General features: G+C 45.3%; 2 protein-coding genes and 1 long non-coding RNA gene across 3 annotated transcripts; 1 reads left to right on the top strand and 2 right to left on the bottom strand.

Moving 5' to 3' along the window:
• Positions 1-265: 265 nt before the first annotated feature.
• Positions 266-11,482, bottom strand: map2k6 (mitogen-activated protein kinase kinase 6). The gene is made up of 12 exons (XM_061699772.1): positions 11,072-11,482; positions 4,805-4,874; positions 3,307-3,355; positions 3,103-3,216; positions 2,909-3,028; positions 2,725-2,841; positions 2,068-2,119; positions 1,854-1,981; positions 1,670-1,747; positions 1,195-1,334; positions 886-931; positions 266-356 (listed from the first exon to the last, which is right to left on the bottom strand). Exons 1-12 carry the CDS (start codon positions 11,088-11,090, stop codon positions 279-281), a joined length of 1,011 nt encoding a protein of 336 aa, XP_061555756.1. The 5' UTR covers positions 11,091-11,482; the 3' UTR covers positions 266-278.
• Positions 11,064-16,366, top strand: LOC133414426 (uncharacterized). Its single transcript, XR_009770026.1, has 3 exons — positions 11,064-11,380; positions 15,706-15,806; positions 16,067-16,366. It is a non-coding gene; the product is annotated as an uncharacterized LOC133414426 (long non-coding RNA).
• Positions 12,264-17,791, bottom strand: btbd17b (BTB (POZ) domain containing 17b). The gene is made up of 3 exons (XM_061699770.1): positions 17,571-17,791; positions 14,846-15,131; positions 12,264-14,479 (listed from the first exon to the last, which is right to left on the bottom strand). The coding sequence occupies exons 1-3, from the start codon at positions 17,656-17,658 to the stop codon at positions 13,405-13,407; spliced, it is 1,449 nt and encodes a 482-aa protein (XP_061555754.1). The 5' UTR covers positions 17,659-17,791; the 3' UTR covers positions 12,264-13,404.
• Positions 17,792-18,277: the final 486 nt, after the last annotated feature.

The raw sequence follows: 18,277 nt of genomic DNA, 5'->3' as shown, positions 1-18,277 counted from the left end.
CCTCTCCAGTTGCTTTGTGAAGCGCTCTCCTGCTCCAGTGCTGCCATCCGTCAGTCGTCAGGTGAGAGTCTGTCATTCCAGTAGCTGGGGTGGGTTTTTATTTTGACATTTTCTTCTTTTAAAAAAAAAAAAAAAAAAAAAAAAAAAATTCATAATTTCTTTTTTTTTTTTTTTTTTTTTTTTTTTTTTTTTTAAAGTTAGGCCATCGGAGCGTTGGCGGGTAGGTGGCGCCTCCTCGAGACTGAGAGGCCCCCCCCCCCCCCCCCCCCCCCCGGCCATCAGTCGTCCAGGATGACCTCGACGAACGTGGCCACGTCCGTCTCTTTGGAGTCATGCACGGTGAAGAACGGATGTTTCTGCGGCGGGAAAAAGACCAGAGAAACATGCTTGGCTTTAATTTCATGAATACAAGGAGGACGCAAATAGACATTGACTTTTATTATTTAAACGTAAACGTCAACTAATTCACTTCATGTTTTTGTTGAATGCAGACATCGAATTTTGCTCGTTCTGGTGTGTGCAAACTTGTGCGATGTGAGGAAATGCAGTACTAATTATTTGTACTCACAATGCATCTTTTTATCTTAAAAGTGCAAGTAAAAAAAAAAAAAAAAGCGAACTGCAACAATTTCGACCATATTTGGTCATTTAAGTCAAAATGGAGGCCACGTGACTCACTCTCAGGCAACAGAAACGTGACATTCTCACAGCCAATTAGCCAAGTAATACTTATATCAAATATTAAATGTTAAGTATATGATGTTGGGCTATAGACATAACACATAAATTGGTCTAAGTATTGGAATGATAATGGATAAAATGACTTTTCGTTAATGTCTCACCTACAACAGAAGAGACTAAAATCATTTGTAAAAAGGTACTTACCATTAATTCTGTATAAGCTGGTCTCTCATTGGGCTTCTTTCTTAAACTGTGAAGACACACAGGAGGGCTGCCGTCAAAAAGGTGGGAAACATTGCCACCTGGTGGACATTTAGCCATTTTGCTTCAGCACCACCCTAGCAACGGATGTGCGGATTTGTTTTTTCTCTCCCTCCAATCTCTCAATGAATAAAGCGTAAAAAGTATTTGTGCATGTACAGTAGGTGCTGTGAAGGTGACGATCCTTTTAGTGCCACTGAATGCGGCCTAAGGTCGAGGAGGAGGAGGAGAGCGCTCGGGAGTGAGGCTCACCACTGGGAGATGAAGTCTACGAAGTCTGGCGAGAAGCGGTCGGCGGGCAGCTGGGGAGACGGCTCGTCCACCACCTGCTTGAGCTGCTGGAAGGGCGTGCCCCAGGAGTCGTAGGGGAACTTCAGGATGGCCAACTCGATCTGCAGCGGCGCACGCACACACAGCGAGCACATATACTGTACAGGGGTTTTAAAATCTCGACACACGCCTGCTTAAATGCCAGGTTTTGGTGGGGGGGGGGGGAATCATCAGAACAAGATAAATCATTTTACAAACTTTGGTCCATGAATGTGAACTATAATCTGTACAATTGAATGGAATTTGAAATATATTTTGGAGGGGGAAGTAAAAATAATGTCAACACTACATAGAAACAGCCTTCAGTTAAGCAAACATGCAATATCATTTATCAATACAGTATTTTCTCCCACCCCTATTTATTATGTATAATTGCATAACGCAGCATTGGACTCACCATTGTGATACCGAGACTCCATATGTCCGACTTGACACTGTAGCCTTTCTGGTTGAGGTCCGGGTTAATGCGCTCGGGCTGGGCAGCAAAATAAAACAAGTGATTATTCGGCAAATGCGCACACATCGTAATACATTCGAAAAAAGATGCGAAACGAAGCATTTAAGTTACGATGGCGACTCACCGCCATGTAGGGCTTGCAGCCGGCGTCCATGGTCTTGGCCACCGAGTCCACCAGGTGGCCGCTGATGCCGAAGTCGCACATTTTCACTTGGCCCTTAGTGTTGATGAGAACATTGGAGGGCTTCACATCTGGACAGCCAGAGAGACGTTTGGAGAAGGCCGCGGGTGAGGAAGACGAGCGTGCGCTCAAAGCGAAAATCGTCTTCTGCGCTTACCTCTGTGGATGACTGACAGGTTGCTGTGCAGGTGCTCTAACGCTTTGACAATCTGAGGGGGAAGTGAGGCGAGAATTACAAGCAGGGCTCTCGCGGGACATCACAGCGGTGTGACACCAAAGCGACGGCGAGAGAAAAGGGCCACAGTTGACGATGTGTTGTTCTTTCTTCTTGGCTCTTGACACCGTGCTCCTCATTATTAAGAAGCTGCTGTTTTTGTTCATTTTAATCAATAGTCAATAACATTTACAACAAAGGCAATGTTATCATGATATCGCCAATAATATTCTGGATTTTTTTTTAACAAAGCCCCAATTAGGACAAGAGTATTTTTGCAAATTTACTCAAAATAAAGAGTTCCAAATTATTGTGCACAAATAGGTTGCAAAGAAGTACACACCATCACTTTCTCTCCCACTGTGCAAAAAAACTGCATCATACTTAATTACATGGAGTAATTTTCTTTAAATTAGGCTCGTCGTCAAATTATAATCACAGTAGAAAATAAAGTAGGAAAAACACTTCTAGGCCATGTATATGAACCGATCAAATGGAAAACTGTCAGAACGGCAGCAACAAAACAGCCAATGTCGGTCCAGTCGTAACATGTTCATTTATCATTAAATGCTCGTTTTAAAATGACAAAAGATTACGTACAGCTACGGTGATCTTGCCCAGGATGTCCTCGGGTATGGTCTTGCCCTTCTCAATGACCTTCTTGTAGAACTTATCCAACGAAGTGTCCATCAGCTCCATGCAGATCCAAACGTCGCCCTGAGAAGAGAAGGCTGGTTACACGCCCGAAGACGCCGAATCAACGAGACTGGCGCAGGAGACGGACCTCTCTGAAGAGGGCGCCGTAGAAGGTGACGGTGAAGAAGCAGTCCACCGTCCGCATGGAGATGTCCAGGTCCATCAGGAGCCTCTTCTGCTCCAGCGTGTTGACGGTGGCTCGAATCCTCTGCCGAGGAGAAGGCGCGTCATCGCAAGCGCTCGCTACAAGCTCGACCCTGCAGCCTCGCCGACACAACCTACCTTGACAGCCATGATCACGCCGCTGGGCACGTGTCTCATCTTGTACACGACGCCGTACGCTCCCCTGCCCAGCTCGGCAATCTGCTCCAAGTCATCCGCCTTCACCACAAAGTTCTGGACAGCCGTCACATCACGTAGTCATGCGTGAATAAATGTATTCGAGTCAGGTGAAAAGGAGACCGGGCGACTCTCGGAGAACTTTACCTGGTCTCCGATTGTGACGCACGCCTTAGAGTCGAGATCTCGAGGGGGCCTGCGAGGAGGAATTTCGTTTCATGAACCGCAAACGAATTGCAGTACTTTTTGCGCAACTTGCTGATCTCCAACAAGGGGCGGAACGGTAAAATTCACCCATGAATCGACCGATAAATGTCTCGCCTCAATAATAATTGGAGTTCTCGTCACCATGCTTTGGACATCTTGAGACCAACGTGGCACCTGGTTTCAAATAGGATGTTCTCCAGGGAAGTGTCACACGGTGTCATCCGCAGGTTACAACAACGAGACAGAGGGTACGTTCAGAAATTCAGTCTGACGCTCGCAGTGCGCTCAGAGAGGCGGAGCGCACTTTTACGAACGCGCGTGTAGGGCGTCCGCCGTGTGGATCGTGGCAGTCCCGCCTGTGAACATCTCGTCCCGCCTGACGCTCCGGCCGCTTTGTCCCCTCAGTCGGAGCGGCGGGAGTGCGTGGCGCTCCGAATAACCCAACGGCACGCTCCCGACAACGCTCTGAGTTTCCCAAGGTTCCGGAGTGTAGCGAGGGCGCTTGGAGTGAATTTACGAACGTACCCAAAGACGCACGGAAAAAGCAAAAAAGTCGATGTCCTTGGAAATTCAAATTTTGCCATTCTTCACCTTGTTAGAGAACAGTAAGTTGTGCAAAAAGTAGTGAAACATGTGCAATCACCTCTTAAGGTAATAATAGCAAAATTATAATTTTTTTTTTTTTTCTTTTTTTTTTTTTTTTTTAGTGGGGGGCGGGGGTGTCAACCCCAAAATTGCTTATTGGTGGTTTATTCGAGCCTCTTCACAAATTTTGTTTAAAAAACAATTAAAAAGCATGCTTTTCTTTTTTTTCTTCAACGCAATGATATTTGCAGTCCGGCCGGGTCTCTATGCCGCACGAGTCGCGTGCATTTTAGCTTCATCCGGAGATTTCACCCGAAAGCTGAATACCCCTAACTTTTTGCGATTAGTCTGACTTCTTAAGGGAAATAAAGAGAGCACAATATTAAATACACTTGCAAAACCTTATGAGATCCAATTCAAGAACTGTAACGGGGTTCTCGGTTTATGACAGTTACATCCCTACAGAAATGCGGTGTGTCTATGAAAAACATTATTGGGGCATAAATACGAAACAATCAAATGGAAAACGGTAAGTACAGTGCTAACTGAGCGTGCTTCCTGTGCCGCGTGAAAACTTAGTCTCGTTGCGCTAACTCGATCGTTATGCGCCGTTGCGAACCGGCGAATGTCGACCCCGTATAAAAAAAAAAAAACTTTTTTTTTTTTTTAAGTCTACTCTTGCAAAGATAATGTTTACTTTGGTTTGACAGTCGGAGAGGAATTCATTTACCATATGTTATTATTATTGTTGCAGGCTTACACTGGCGAGGAACTGTATTGCATTTTTAGCTCGGAAAATGAAGAATTTGGACCTCAAGACAGATATCGAAATAAAATGTATAGCTGTTCATACGCTGCTACTGCTGGTGGGGGCTGCGCGAAGACTTCTTTGGCCAGTTTCAGCCCGGGGTTCTTCTTCTTCCCTAAGAAACAAGACAAACCATGACTTGCAATCCAAAGCAGCGCCTCTGTTGAGTTTGTCTCAACATACATCACGTTAGCTTAATAGCATCATTGTTTGCCCATATCATTTCTTTAGGGGGGTGGGGGGAATTAAAAATACAATTCAACAAACAAGGAGTGTTTAGTTGCCTCAATTCAAACTTTGTGGACTACCATGACTTGGTTGACTGAAAAGATACACAGACAAAGAAAAAAACATTTTTTTAGCAAGCACATATATTTTTTTATTGATGTTGTGACAGTAAGTTAAAAATGACTTGGGCAATTATGTATGCTATTAGGCTACGATTACGTTACCATCGTTTTCATTCACTTTACATACTTTATACACCAACAAAATGTATCCCCCCCCCCCTCCCAAAAAAAATAAAATAAAGCCACAGCTATAACAACTGCCCTTGCATGCACATTCCAATGAACTAATGGACACGGACTCATACTACTGTACACTCAAGTAGCAAAAAGTGTGAGCCAGGAGGAAAGAGTGCATAAAAGACAAAGAAGGTCCGACGTTTGGAATCATTTTACACTTAAAGAAGGACGAAAAAGTGCAACGTGCCAAGTAAGTACTGCACAGCAGAACATCTACGCTAAAGTAAACATTGTTAGCTAATTTAGTCAAGCCTACCACCGCTAGTTAGAATGAGTTATAGACCCTCCACAGGTGGTCAGGGACAGACACAGCCGGCGGTGCTTTTTCAATTGCTTTATTGAACAAACGCGAACAAAATAAAAACGGAACACGCACATTCATTCGCTAGCTTGCAAGGCCGCAAGCGATGCTCGCAAAAAGGCAACTCAACACAAAGACTAGCTAACGGGTTAGCTGGTTAACAGCCAGCCAACTGTACAGGACACACTCATTCGCTGATGCCCACGTCACTCACCGACCGGGCCGGGCCCCGCCTTCTAAAGGCAAACACGCTCAAAGTCACAGGTACTACAATAGAATGGGAGGATGGCGACCAAGAGGACAAAATAATACATGCGCGTTATTGATCGACTCTTATTGATTGTGATTACTCGATTCATTGGTGGGATCATCGGTAGAAATACAAACATTCGATAGCTGCAGCCCTAATCAGTTAGCATAGCTTCTTCTATTTGCTCTTCGACTCCACCCCTTTCCCCCCCCCCCCCCTCTTCTTTGTACTTTCCGGCAGTCTGGATACCCTGTGACACCACGCTGCCTCTTACAGTCAATCCGGAACTACGATGGACATCTGGTCCGGGGGAAGAGACTCGATTGTCGGTGGAGATACAGTTATGTGTGCGGTGCGTGTCTCGAGTACAACAAACACTACATGAGCAATAAGCGCACACGTGCTATTCCCCCCCTCGTCATACGTGGGGTCGCTCACATTTTAATGAGCAGTGAAGACGTTGAATGTTTACTGTCAGTTTTCAAAGGAGCTTGTTGATGGCTTCATTGTGTTGTGGGGGGAACAAGGTGTACAATGATTTTGTAACCAAAACTCGAGCAGTGATGTGTTATCTAAGTGGAGATTAGGTGAACAACAAGCAGAGGACCTGCAACAGGAGAAGGGCGGACTAATGACTAACTGACACTGGTATGATGACCCAAAGGGAGGGAGGGAGGGAGGGTGGCGGGCTTCCTGATACACCGTCAACGCGTCTTTATTTTATCATGGCATTTAGCATGATTTCCAGTAAACCGTGCAACCAGCTCCCGTGAGGGCCTTTATGCGTTTGGAGAGTTCATTCATAAACACGCTTTTCACCACAGCAGTCGCCGGGACTTCCCCTTTAGCAAAGTGACACAACCGACGGGCCTCGCACAGGAAGAACAGCTTCTCGACACGGGCGCTCGCTCTTTCCCCACAAAGCGGGGCTATCGGCTCTTTCTTGACCTCCCGCTGCAAGATGACTTACAGGTTACAGGTGTGTAATTGCTCAGTGGAACTGGTTTGGTACAACTGTGCATTCACACTCCAACTGTAACCCAAAACATTCAAAAATGCACGAGTACAGTTAAGACTTTAGAGTGTCTCTCGCAGCCAGTTAGTGAGTCACACGCCACAGCAGTCAGGAGGAAGTGTGAATCAGTAAAACCCCCACTGGCCGGATCAGGAGGAGAGAAAGACAACTTTTACAAATATTTCACAGATCCCGCAGCCAAACGCTGGGCAGATTTGAACCGTAAGCCTAAAATAGGGCGACTGCGTCCTCGCCGAGTGCACTGTTAAAAATAGACTGTGCTTCCTCTGTGCAGGATGTAGTAAGAGCACAGAACGGCTTGCAGTGACCTGACAAATATGTCGGCCTTTAGTTAGAAAGGGGGGGGGGGGCCTAGTAATGCTGATGGGGAAAGGAAAAAAACACAAATGTCTTGCATACCAAAGTTTTTTTGGGGGGCTTTTGAAATGCTGCTGCACAAATGCTTGAGATATCCAGCATGCATTCTTGCAGTATCTGCACATAAAAGCATGCACTCAACACGCCGCAACATCACGGACATTTGCGCTCATTTTGTCAACACATTCTGAAACCAGCACCATTTTCTTTGCAAATATTGTATTTATGCATTTTTATTTTAGATTTATCTTCTAATATTTTGACCCAACACATGCTGCTGGTGAAGCATTAACCTAGCAGCGTGCGTGCACATTCAAAAACGCGACAACTGTCGGGTACTTTTTTAGGGGGACTGATGTCATGGCACACGCTTGGTGCATTGCTAAGCGCTGCCAGTGGGGCGGCGCCAGACTGCAGGGTACGCGGAAGCCGCAGGGGATGCATGTTAAAGGCAACAACACAAAGACATACCAGCATGAAAGGAACCAATTTTGGAAATAAAATAATGAGGAATATGTAATTGTATGAGGAAATGTTTGTAATTAAACAAAGCATAAAGTCGCAATATTGCAAAACGTGTCCAAATATTATATAGGTTAGTGTTACGCCATGTTCGCATAAAAACACAGACTCGGGTTACGTCGCCAACGTAGTAACGAAACCAAGGACCCCCTGTAATATTACGACCTTACCCTCGAAATACAACAACTCGACCCACGTCCTTCATACTCTGAACGTTACTCCCATGTTATGTTGTTATTCTCCTAAACTTACAACTTTAGTATTGCAACATTCCTACTCATTTCACACAACATTAAAACTTTATTGTCAAAGTTTTCCAACTGTATTGTAATAGATATTCAACTTTGTTCTCAGTTTTTTGTTTCCTTTCAGTGTGTCCCTCATCGTCCTTCACGGTTAAACAATGAAATAACTAACAGGGCTTTGTTGAGGCCGGCTAGCGGAAACTACGCCGGGTGGCCTGATAGTGACTTCACACCAAAGAGAATTTCTGGATTGCGCAGAGTTCAAAATGTCGATGGCCCGTGTGGCAAATCGCCACCAGGAAGCTTTCCTCCGATTGGGTCTGTTCTGTACACATCCACGGTGGATGAATCATGCGCTGACAATCTTCCACACGCCCTGTCGAGGGTGCCGGCGGGGGGAGAACCCAAAGTGTCCAAACATGCCACAGCAATACCATGCACATGCTAGCTGCACCAAAAATAAAAATACAAATACAGTGCTGCCTTGACTGACAAGCTGAATTTGTTCCGTGACCATGCTGGTAACTCAACCAGGGGGTGGTATAATACATACGCGAAGAAGAGTTTTCACAACTCACTCAGTAAGATGCAGTAATATTAGTTGTTTTTTGTTTGCAGGGGATCAAGAATATATGCCAGTGAGTATTGTTATATTGTCTTTCTGTTTGTATGACTAATATACTACTGCACCATTTATGATCTGTTCCTTAAAGATATTCAACGATGGCAACGTCGATACAAGTTTTGTTATGGCGTTTTGCATTGTGTGCTAGCATTAAGCTAGTGGAGGGGGGTGTCATTTATTTGTGTGTTTTTCCCACTAATCGCAGCAGGGCTCAGTCGGTATCCCCCACAATTAGCTAAGGTTTACAGTACATTAGGGCTGCAGGGATGGAATATTTTTTAGAATCGGGTATTCCATCGATTATTCGAGTAACCAAATAAACCTTTATTTGAAATTATTAAACATAATAATGGGTACATGTCAGGTGAAAGTATTATTTTTGTCAAGGGTCGCGGCCGTGTTGGAGTCGCGCAAATGACGGCATGGAAATGACACATTTTAGCTCGCAATGGGCAGAGCGAAATCCCTTTGTCTTCTGTAAAAAGCTCACTAAACATTATTTTGTTTCTGTAGCAGAAAATAATCATACAATAACGACTGTGTAAATTCAAACAACAGTAATAATAATTGCCGTCAACGAACAAAACGTCTTTCCCAAGACTCCTTAGTTGCCCAACAAGGTGCCTGATGTTAAATGCACACACCTAAAAAAATAAGACAAAAAGAAAAAAAGAAAAGCCATCTGTTGCGACCCAAATCTATAAATCTTCCCGAGGACCCCTTAGCTGCCCAAAAAGGCACCTGACGTAAAATAAAGTTCAGCAACCTCCGAGCACTGCATGCAGCGGTGGGCTATATTAAATTAGCTATATTAGCAATCGATGTTCATTTCTGTGTTGGCGATTGTAGACATGCTGTTGTGGTACAAATTGCACTTCATCTTTTTTAAATTTAAAATAATCCCAAACTTTGTAAATTCTGTCTTTCACAATCTTTCCTCCTGTCCTGCCGCCATCACAGCAATGTATTTCTACACGGACTGCAGTAACAATCGTCCATGTGCAAAAACTATCGCGGCTTAACTTCAAGATTTAGCTTTGACTTTTTTTTTTTTTTTGCAATCGAATTATTGGAGTGATTCGAATAATCGTTGCAGCCAATATTATATGTGCCTAGTTCTGAATCTTTTTTTTTTTTATTAGTGTAAATGCAAGATTAATAAGAAATGATATCAAAGTAGGCGGGGATCATAGTTTGGGGTGAATTTAGAGCTTAAACTATCTGTATAGGAAATTATAAACTCGCCCCCCCCCCCCCCCAGTGAGGGTCTACTGTAATCATCATCATAGGAGAGAACCTGTGCAGCAGCTAGCTCCTTGCATCCAGCGGACTGTCAACAAAAGAGCTGCAGCACAGGTCAAAACATGCCTTGGTAGGCCAAAGAGAACCACAGCATGTGTACTCCCCCACCATGGTAACGCGAGAATGATTGTGTAACAGCACACGCGGTGAACTTGAAATGTAAATTAACGACATCATCTTGTGTGTGTGTGTGTTTCGCAGAGGAAGCACCTTTCTTTGAATTTTCCGACGTTCAATTATTTTCCCCCAGTGGTGGGCACATAATCCATCCGTTTTCCGTCGTGCATATCCTCGCACGGGTCGCGTGCGTCCCAGCTGACTCTTGACACCCTGAACTGGTCGCCAGCCAGTTAAACAACCAATTTAAACAATTTACAAAGCCTTCAGTAAACCTCGCATGCACGATTTTGGGATGTGGGAGGAAACCGGAGTACCCTGACAAAAGCCACGCAGGCACGGGGAGAACATGCAAACTCCACACCGGCGAGGCCGGATTTGACCCCGGGTCCTCAGAACTGCGAGGCGGATGTGCGAGCCAGTCGGCCGCCGAGCCGCGGATACACGATCACGCAACATTATTTAGAAAATAAAAATAAAATAATCTCTAAATATGTACTGCAGCTATCAATCACAACCAATGAGTCTTACGTCACGACGACAAAAATACTAACACCTGTAGTCGCCATTGTAGCTTTTTTTTTTTTTTAATAAACACAAATTAATCATTCCCACGCGTTTGTTTAAAGCTTAATGCTTTTTTTCAAGCCCGTAAAATGGGGTTAATTCACAATTGAAAGGCAATAGAGACGCGAGTGGAGAAGCTAGCCGCAATGCTAGCTGCAAATGTTATTTAGCATGTCAACAGCGGGGCGCTAAGCAGGGGCTAGCTTACCGACACACACTCTGCAGAATACAAAGTCAACGAGGCGTGCTGACTACCATCTTTTTGCTTTTTTTTTTTTTTTTTTTTGCACCGTGCAAAGCTTTCCACCGGGTCTGCTTTTATTTCTTAAAAGGTGGCGAGCTTACAAAAAAAAAAAAAAAAAAAAAAAAAAAAAGACTTCCGTACACACATACATAAATATGCATTCCTAAGGGGGAAAAGTAGCGTGAGTGGGTGTTGTAGGGGGGGTAAAAACACACATACCTCCTTTGGACAGAGACATTTCCCCTTTGCTTTGATGAGGGGGAAGGGAAGCACAAAGACTTTTTGCCTTTTTCTACTCCCTCCCTCCCCGCATCGAACCCGTACGCCCGCTCAGGATCGCAGGCTGCTCGTGCAGGGGAAGAAAAAAAAAGAAAAAACTAGCAGCAGCGATGAAAGCAAAAAAATCAAATAAAATGTCTCGTCTCCGCGCGCTCCGAACGCCTCCGGCTGCTAAGGCGAGCGCTCACCGGGCGATTGGCAACCAGATGCACGGTTCGGATTGAAGGCAGCGCGGGCTCCACACTTCGAGTAAGTTTGCTAACAAAAAAAACAAAACAAAAAAACAAAAAAAAGCTGCACTTTTTAGGGTGGCCAAAGTCTGACAGCTGAGGGGGCCAGCAGCGTGATGCCGTATTTCCGGTTACGCTGCTTAGCACCATGGGAGTTGTAGTGTTTCTCCGATAGACGGTATCCAGATACTTTTTCTTCTTCAGTCTTTTATTTTTTCTCTGTGAGATTTTCACAAAATGCACACTTGAACAAAAGAAAAAGGGGAGGGTACTCAAAACTTCAATTGTTAACGTAGTGTAAATATAAACTACTGCACACAAAGGAAATATGATAATGTTTGTAATTCTAAGTATGTACATGTAATTATTTGTTAAATTACGACTGTATCCACCAAAGATTTTCCTGTAAAAATACAAGAATAAAGTAATATGACATTTTACAAATTCTTAATATTATGACTTTATTGTTGTAACTATACAATTATATTGTTTACAACAATAAATATTACTATATCGAATATTACAACTGGTACATTGTCATGGGACTTTATTCTTACAATATTACAACATAATTCTCTTAACATTACAACTTTAATCTCTTTTTTCGGAGTCATATTTTGACTATTGTTAACATTGACTTTTCTTGTAATTTATGACTTTCTTCTTGTAAATATTCATGCATTCTTGTAACATTCACTTAATTCTAGTAATGAGAATCAAAAATATTCCAACTTCATTTTCAATAATTCTTGCAACATTACCACTATTCTCAGAACAGTACCACTTTGTCTATGAGAATGAAAATAAAGCGGCAATTCAACTTTATTACTGTAATTATATTTTTGCAACATTTACATATTTATTATAAAATTGAGTAGTATTTTTGTTGTCATAACACTATGACTATTTTGTAATATTTCAACTTAATTCTTTTTTTTTTTTTTTTTTTTAGTTATTGTAAATATACAATGAGATTCTAGCAGGAACTCTTAACATTACAACTTTATCCTCATAAATTGACATTTTTCCATATAATGTAGTGAGACAATATTGCGAAGTTTGGACTTTTGTTTCCATAAAACAACTTTATTCTGGCAACTTTTGTAATCATTTGATTATTCATCTTTTGTAATCCTCTCCTTTTGTTCATTAGATTTAGTTTTCTTTCTTCCCAAATTGTGGAGTTCCATTTCAATCTCGCTACAATATACATATCACAACAAATAGGGGACGGGGAACTAAAGCTGCAATTAAGGTTTCATTGATTAGAAATCTAAAAAGGAACGGTAATAATGGGATTGTAATTACTTTTAACACTTACCTAAATAGATGCAACTTGATATTAGTTCTATGGGCTAAACATCTGTAACTGATTATTGGGGGGGGAAGACAAAATACAAAGTTATGACATTCTATTCAATTTCTAAGCAAAAAGAAAAAAAGAAGAAGAATACATTTAAGGGAAAAGAACAAACTGCCAGACTACACACTGCCTGAACATGTACAGTACAAAGATTATTATGATGATTTTTTTTTTTTATGTGTGGCGTTTTGTGCATGAAATACTATAAAACGTATGTCCATCCATCCATTTTGTGAGCCGCTTCTCCTCACGCGGGTCGCGGGCCTGCTGGAGCCCATCCCGGCTGTCATCGGGCAGGAGGCGCGGGTACACCCTGAACCGGTTGCCAGCCAATCGCAGGGCACATACAAACTAACAACCATTCGCACTCACAGTCATGCCTACGGGCAATTTAGAGTCTCCGAATTAATGCATGTTTTTGGGATGTGGGAGGAAACCGGAGTGCCCGGAGAAAACCCACGCAGGCACGGGGAGAACATGCAAACTCCACACAGGCGGGGCCCGGGGATTGAACCCGGGTCCTCAGAACCGTGAGGCTGACGCTCTAACCAGTCGGCCACCGTGCCGAAAACGTATGTCCATTTTTGGTAAATAATTGGAAGACTGAATGCACAAAGTAATGAACGACGTGTATATGCTGCGATATGAGTACAAATTGTGTGCGCGTGTGGAGTCGTGATCTATTTCTTTGCAACAAGCAGTGTATGGTACAACGGTTTTATCACAATATGCAGATAGAGGGAGCTGTCAATCAGGTAGTCGGACACGCGGCGCTGCAGGTCGGCGCCCGCCAGGAAGTCTCCCGCCTCCTCCGTGCTTTGGTGGAAGTTGTAGACGTGGCGGACCACCACGTTGCCCTGCTGCCTCGCCATCACGATCACCGTCTTCTGGAAGCTGACCCCGGCAAAGTCCGGGCTGGACGTGGCCGGCGTGACGATGATCCGGGGCCGGCCTCCGTCGGTGCGGGTGGGCTGCATGGCGCCCATCTCGGCGTAGGTGGACCTGGCGTTCAGGGGCAGCCAGCGAGGGGAGAAGAGCGAGTTCCAGGTCACCCGCTTGCCGGCGTCGTGGCCGCTGGGGCCCAGCTGGGTCTGAAAGCTGAAGCTGCGGTCGTCGCGCGTCGGGTTGTTGATGATCCACGGGGAGCCCCAGGAGGGGGACAGGTAGTTGCGGGGCGTGAAGATGCTGCAGTTGACGTCAAAGTATTTGGCCAAGGTGACGGGCGATGCCGAGTGGAACTGGAAGGCCAGGTAGAGGAGATCCCGGACGGACTCGTAATTCTTCTGCATGAGAGGGGACTGCTTCTGGAGGCGGAAGAGATACTGAGGCGGGATCATGCCGTAACGGACCGACCTCAGGGCCGTCTCCGTCGTCTTGCCCCCGGGCCGGTTCTGGTCGATCCACGCCTCCAGGGCTTCGTAGAGCTCCAGCTCGGTCTGCAGGATGAGATCCGAACGCTGGAGCAAAGACAGGAGCAGCTCCTCGCTGACGGAGACCCATTCCTGACTCCGCAGCACCGACGACAGGTTCCACGAGAGGTACTGCAGGCAGCTGTCCCGCAGGGCCAGGTCCCCCGTTTCCAGCGCGTAGTTGTACCAGCCCACCGCGTGGCCCGTCGGGGAGTCGCTAGACAGATGCTGGGTCATGTACCGGCTCAGGCCCTGCTGCAAGCTCCACACGTGGTACTTGCTCGCCAGCTTGTGCAGGGAAATCGCCTGGTCCAGACGCACAGACACGTCACCGCAGTACAAGTACCTGCAAAACGCATCGGAAAAGGAAAACTGCAATGGAACTTCTTACGCACGGGACACGCAAACCCGTACTGAACAAACCGTGTGCTGATTGCTCTCATCGGGCCTGATTTACTCAAGACGACTAAAAACGGACGCAAACTCGGTTGCTCCCGCAAACAGACGTGGGAGCGCAAAATCTTTTCAAAAACGGTCGTCTCCACCACATTTACACCTGTTGCCAAAAGTGCACGCAAGAGTAGTGATTCCCAAACAGGGCACACGAGAGGAAAAGAAACAAAAATGTAATTACATTCTGCACGTAGTAGTTTAGTGCTTTGAATTGACATGCGGCGGGCCCTGCTCATTCCACACGCCCTCCTCCCCTCACCTGATGAACTTGTCGAAGACGGCGGCGCAGTCGGGCGCCTCCCTCAGCGCCACGGCGCTGCCGTTGCGGTCCAGCAGCAGCTCGCGGAAGACGTCGCTCTGCATGCCGAGCACCAGGCCGTGAGCCTGGATCACCTTCGCCTCGTCCGTGCCGACCGTGTGCACGCGCAGGGTGACGTCGCTGCCGTCGCCCGCCGCCAGCAGGCCCTCCATTCGCCGCACCAGGCTCATGGAGTGATTCAGGACGGCGGCCCCCGAGTCCGGGGGCGCGTCCAGCTTCAGGGGAGCTGCCGAGTCAGCACAAACACTTCGTTACTCCTCTTAAAAACTCTGTAAAAGAGTAGACGCGTTAGACTAAGAATTATGTAGTACTCCGTTTCAGCTTTCCCGATGGCTAAAACAGCGCCTCGCGACGCACTTCGGAATCCGGGGTGAGTCGCCAGTCCCCGACTATATTGGAATTTGAGCGCTTCCTTTCACATCAGCGTTCCATCCGGCGCAATTGCGAGTGACTCGGTTGTCATTACGAGGCCCGAGCCTGTTAGCCGGCGAGCTGGTGGGGAAGACGCGGTGGGATATATTCCGGCCCCCGGAGGCTTTAAGCGGCCATGTTTTCCTGGCTCAAACATGGCAGGGCTGCTCACAACACTCTTCACTGTGGCGTGTCAAATTTACAAGAGGTTTATTTTCACCTGACGAGGACTAAGTCGATTTTTCTCGGTGCAGTATCTGTACTTCACTTACGTATTTATAATTCTCATGGATTGGTGCCTTACAGCCTACATTTGAAAACAGATGTGTGTACTTTCTACTCCGTACTTTTTCAAAATAGACTTGTTACTTTTTTTCCAACCTCCACAGATGAAGACATGACGATAAAAAGATCAAATCAACAGAGAGAGGTAACGTCAACCACAGTTAAGATCTTGATTGGCTGATGGATAACTTGGACACACACTCAGGTAAGGTGCATTTTTTTCAGTTTTTATCATTGGCCTATATATTTTTTATTAGCCCGTTCACAGTTTTAGCATAATGACCTTGTTTTGATTGTTGTTGTTTTTTTTCTTCATGGTATGAGTGTTGAGAATGATGCAAGTTGATAAAAGACTTTTTTTTTGGTACATTTCAGAAGCATACGTTTTACTTTAAGGAGTTGAATCGGTAGAGTACTTCTACTTTAACTAGTTTTTGTTTTGTTTTTGTTTTTGTTTTTTTACAGACGTAGCTATACTTCTCAAGTGTGAGTAGGCCCTTTTGGCGCCTCTGGGAGACAGAAAAGAAGAGAACTGGCGGCGCAGAGCTATATTTCATTCATCTGTGAGGATGCCGCGATGTTTTTTTTATTTCACATCTCCTACCAAATAATAATGAAAAAAAAAAAAATAACTCACACCACAAGGTTTGAAAAAGAAAAAGATGCATCGTTGGCTCCCGGCAAAGTTTTCATCAAAGCACAAAGACGATCATTGTGAACAAGTAGCAAAATAAATCATCCATCCAGCTTTTTTTTTTTTTTTTTTTTTAAATGCTTGTCCTCATTAAGGGCACAGTTGAGCTGGAGCCAATCACAGCTGACTTTGGCTAGAAGGCGGAGCACAACCTACACTGGACGATGTGCTCGCCGCTCCCGCGCTGCGCCAAAAGTAAAATGCGTCTCTTTCGCTCATCCTGACAAGTGTTGAACAAAATTACAACTATTAAATTTAACCAACACACGAGTGCCAACCTCAACCACAAGGGAAACCAATTCTAATTGGATAAGCACCCAATTACCCACCACCTGCATGCGCCACTCGTTGCCGGGCAGAATTCACAGGGCACACAACTGGAGCCACAAGATGGGATAAAACAAATGCGCCCATGACTCACCGTGTCTCTCGGCAACGAAAGCGCAGCATTTGCAATAGACGACAACACAGTAGTTCTTCGTTTATCGCGGACGTTACGTTCCAGAACTCCCCGCGAGACATGACAATTCACAAAAGGAGCCACCGTATATTTTATTATTGATATACATTGAAAGCTTTATGCATAATACCAATACAAAGTATAGACGTGAGGTGCTGGAATTTGCCCTCCTCGTATTCTAACTGCAGTATTTGTGACTTTTAATGTGTGTGGCTTTAAAACTAGCGGTGGTAGGTTATATTAAATTCGCCAACAGTGTTGATTTTACCGTAGGCACACTGTTGTGTTCTGCAAAACGTGAACCACGACTGTACATCTAATGCCAAGAATATCTCTGAAATAACGTCACGCACTTTCACGTTACTCCACAAACTTCCGAAATTCATTTTCCCGCAATCTTGCGAACCGACATACAAACCGATAGAATTCCTTGGTGGGGGCAAAATGTCCCTTAATACTCCAGAATCAGACGCTCAGGATGAACTTGTAGTGGAGAACAATGTGGATTCATTTGATCAAAACAAAAAAATCAATAAAAACTGGTTTTTTTTTGTTGTTTTTGTTTTTTTTAACTCGGCCTCCTTAATGTATCGTTGGGTCGGCACAAAGCCAGCCAGCAAATGGACTCGCGTGTCTTGGAATAAATAGACGAGCGAGCCATCGGTCAGTCCTCTGCCCCCGGGCTGGGCACTCAAGCCTTGCCCGAGCGCCCATCGTGTCGGCGGCGGCGGCGGCGGCGCTGACAAAAGGGCAACGCCACGCAGAAGATTAGAGGAAAGCAGCAAAGTTAAGTCCAAAAAAAGATGTCGTCTTACCTCCTCGAACTGAGATCAAGTGGCTCATGAGGACCAGGGTGGTCCAAGAGACCCCGAGAAGCACGCCTCGATCGCAGGAGGGCATCATCTCTCCGGCTGAGCTCGTCTTCTCACTGCGGTGATGTTGGCAGAGGTGCGTTGCCCCCTCGTGTGTGTGCGCGCGTGTGCGTGTTTGCGTGTGTGTGCCGCCCGGCTCCCGCACGCTTTATGTAGGACGCCGGCCTTTCGCTGGCGCATCTCGCAAACCCCGGCCGACGCCATCGATCGGTGGAATCTGGCAGGGGCGTTGCCATAGCGACGGCTTTGATTTTGAATTCCGCCCGTTCGGATGCTACGCGGCATCGATCAGAATAGCCGGCGAAGGGCCGGGCCTAATGTTTTTGTGGGGGTTACAGAGGCACTATCAACAATCAATATTCATCTTTTAATGGCGCACGCAACGCCGCGCATATTTGCACTTTTTTTTCTTTTTTTTTTCAAATGATATTCCTAGTCTCTCGTCATTCGAGCTTCAACAAAAGCAGGCTGCCACCGAGACGATCAGCCAAATACAATTAGGCCTCTAATTCGCTCGGCTGGTGGCAGTCAATCAAGTTTCATAATCCATTTATGGGTCCTCCCTTTTTTTTTTTTACATTTTTCAATTTGTATTTTTTAAGAGTAATTACTTCTCTGATGAGAGGCCAATTTGATTTGCGCAGGGTGTG

Source organism: Phycodurus eques, chromosome 16 (assembly GCF_024500275.1).
Source record: "Phycodurus eques isolate BA_2022a chromosome 16, UOR_Pequ_1.1, whole genome shotgun sequence".
Classification (NCBI taxonomy): domain Eukaryota; kingdom Metazoa; phylum Chordata; class Actinopteri; order Syngnathiformes; family Syngnathidae; genus Phycodurus; species Phycodurus eques.
This window is presented reverse-complemented; position numbering and strand designations above follow the sequence as displayed.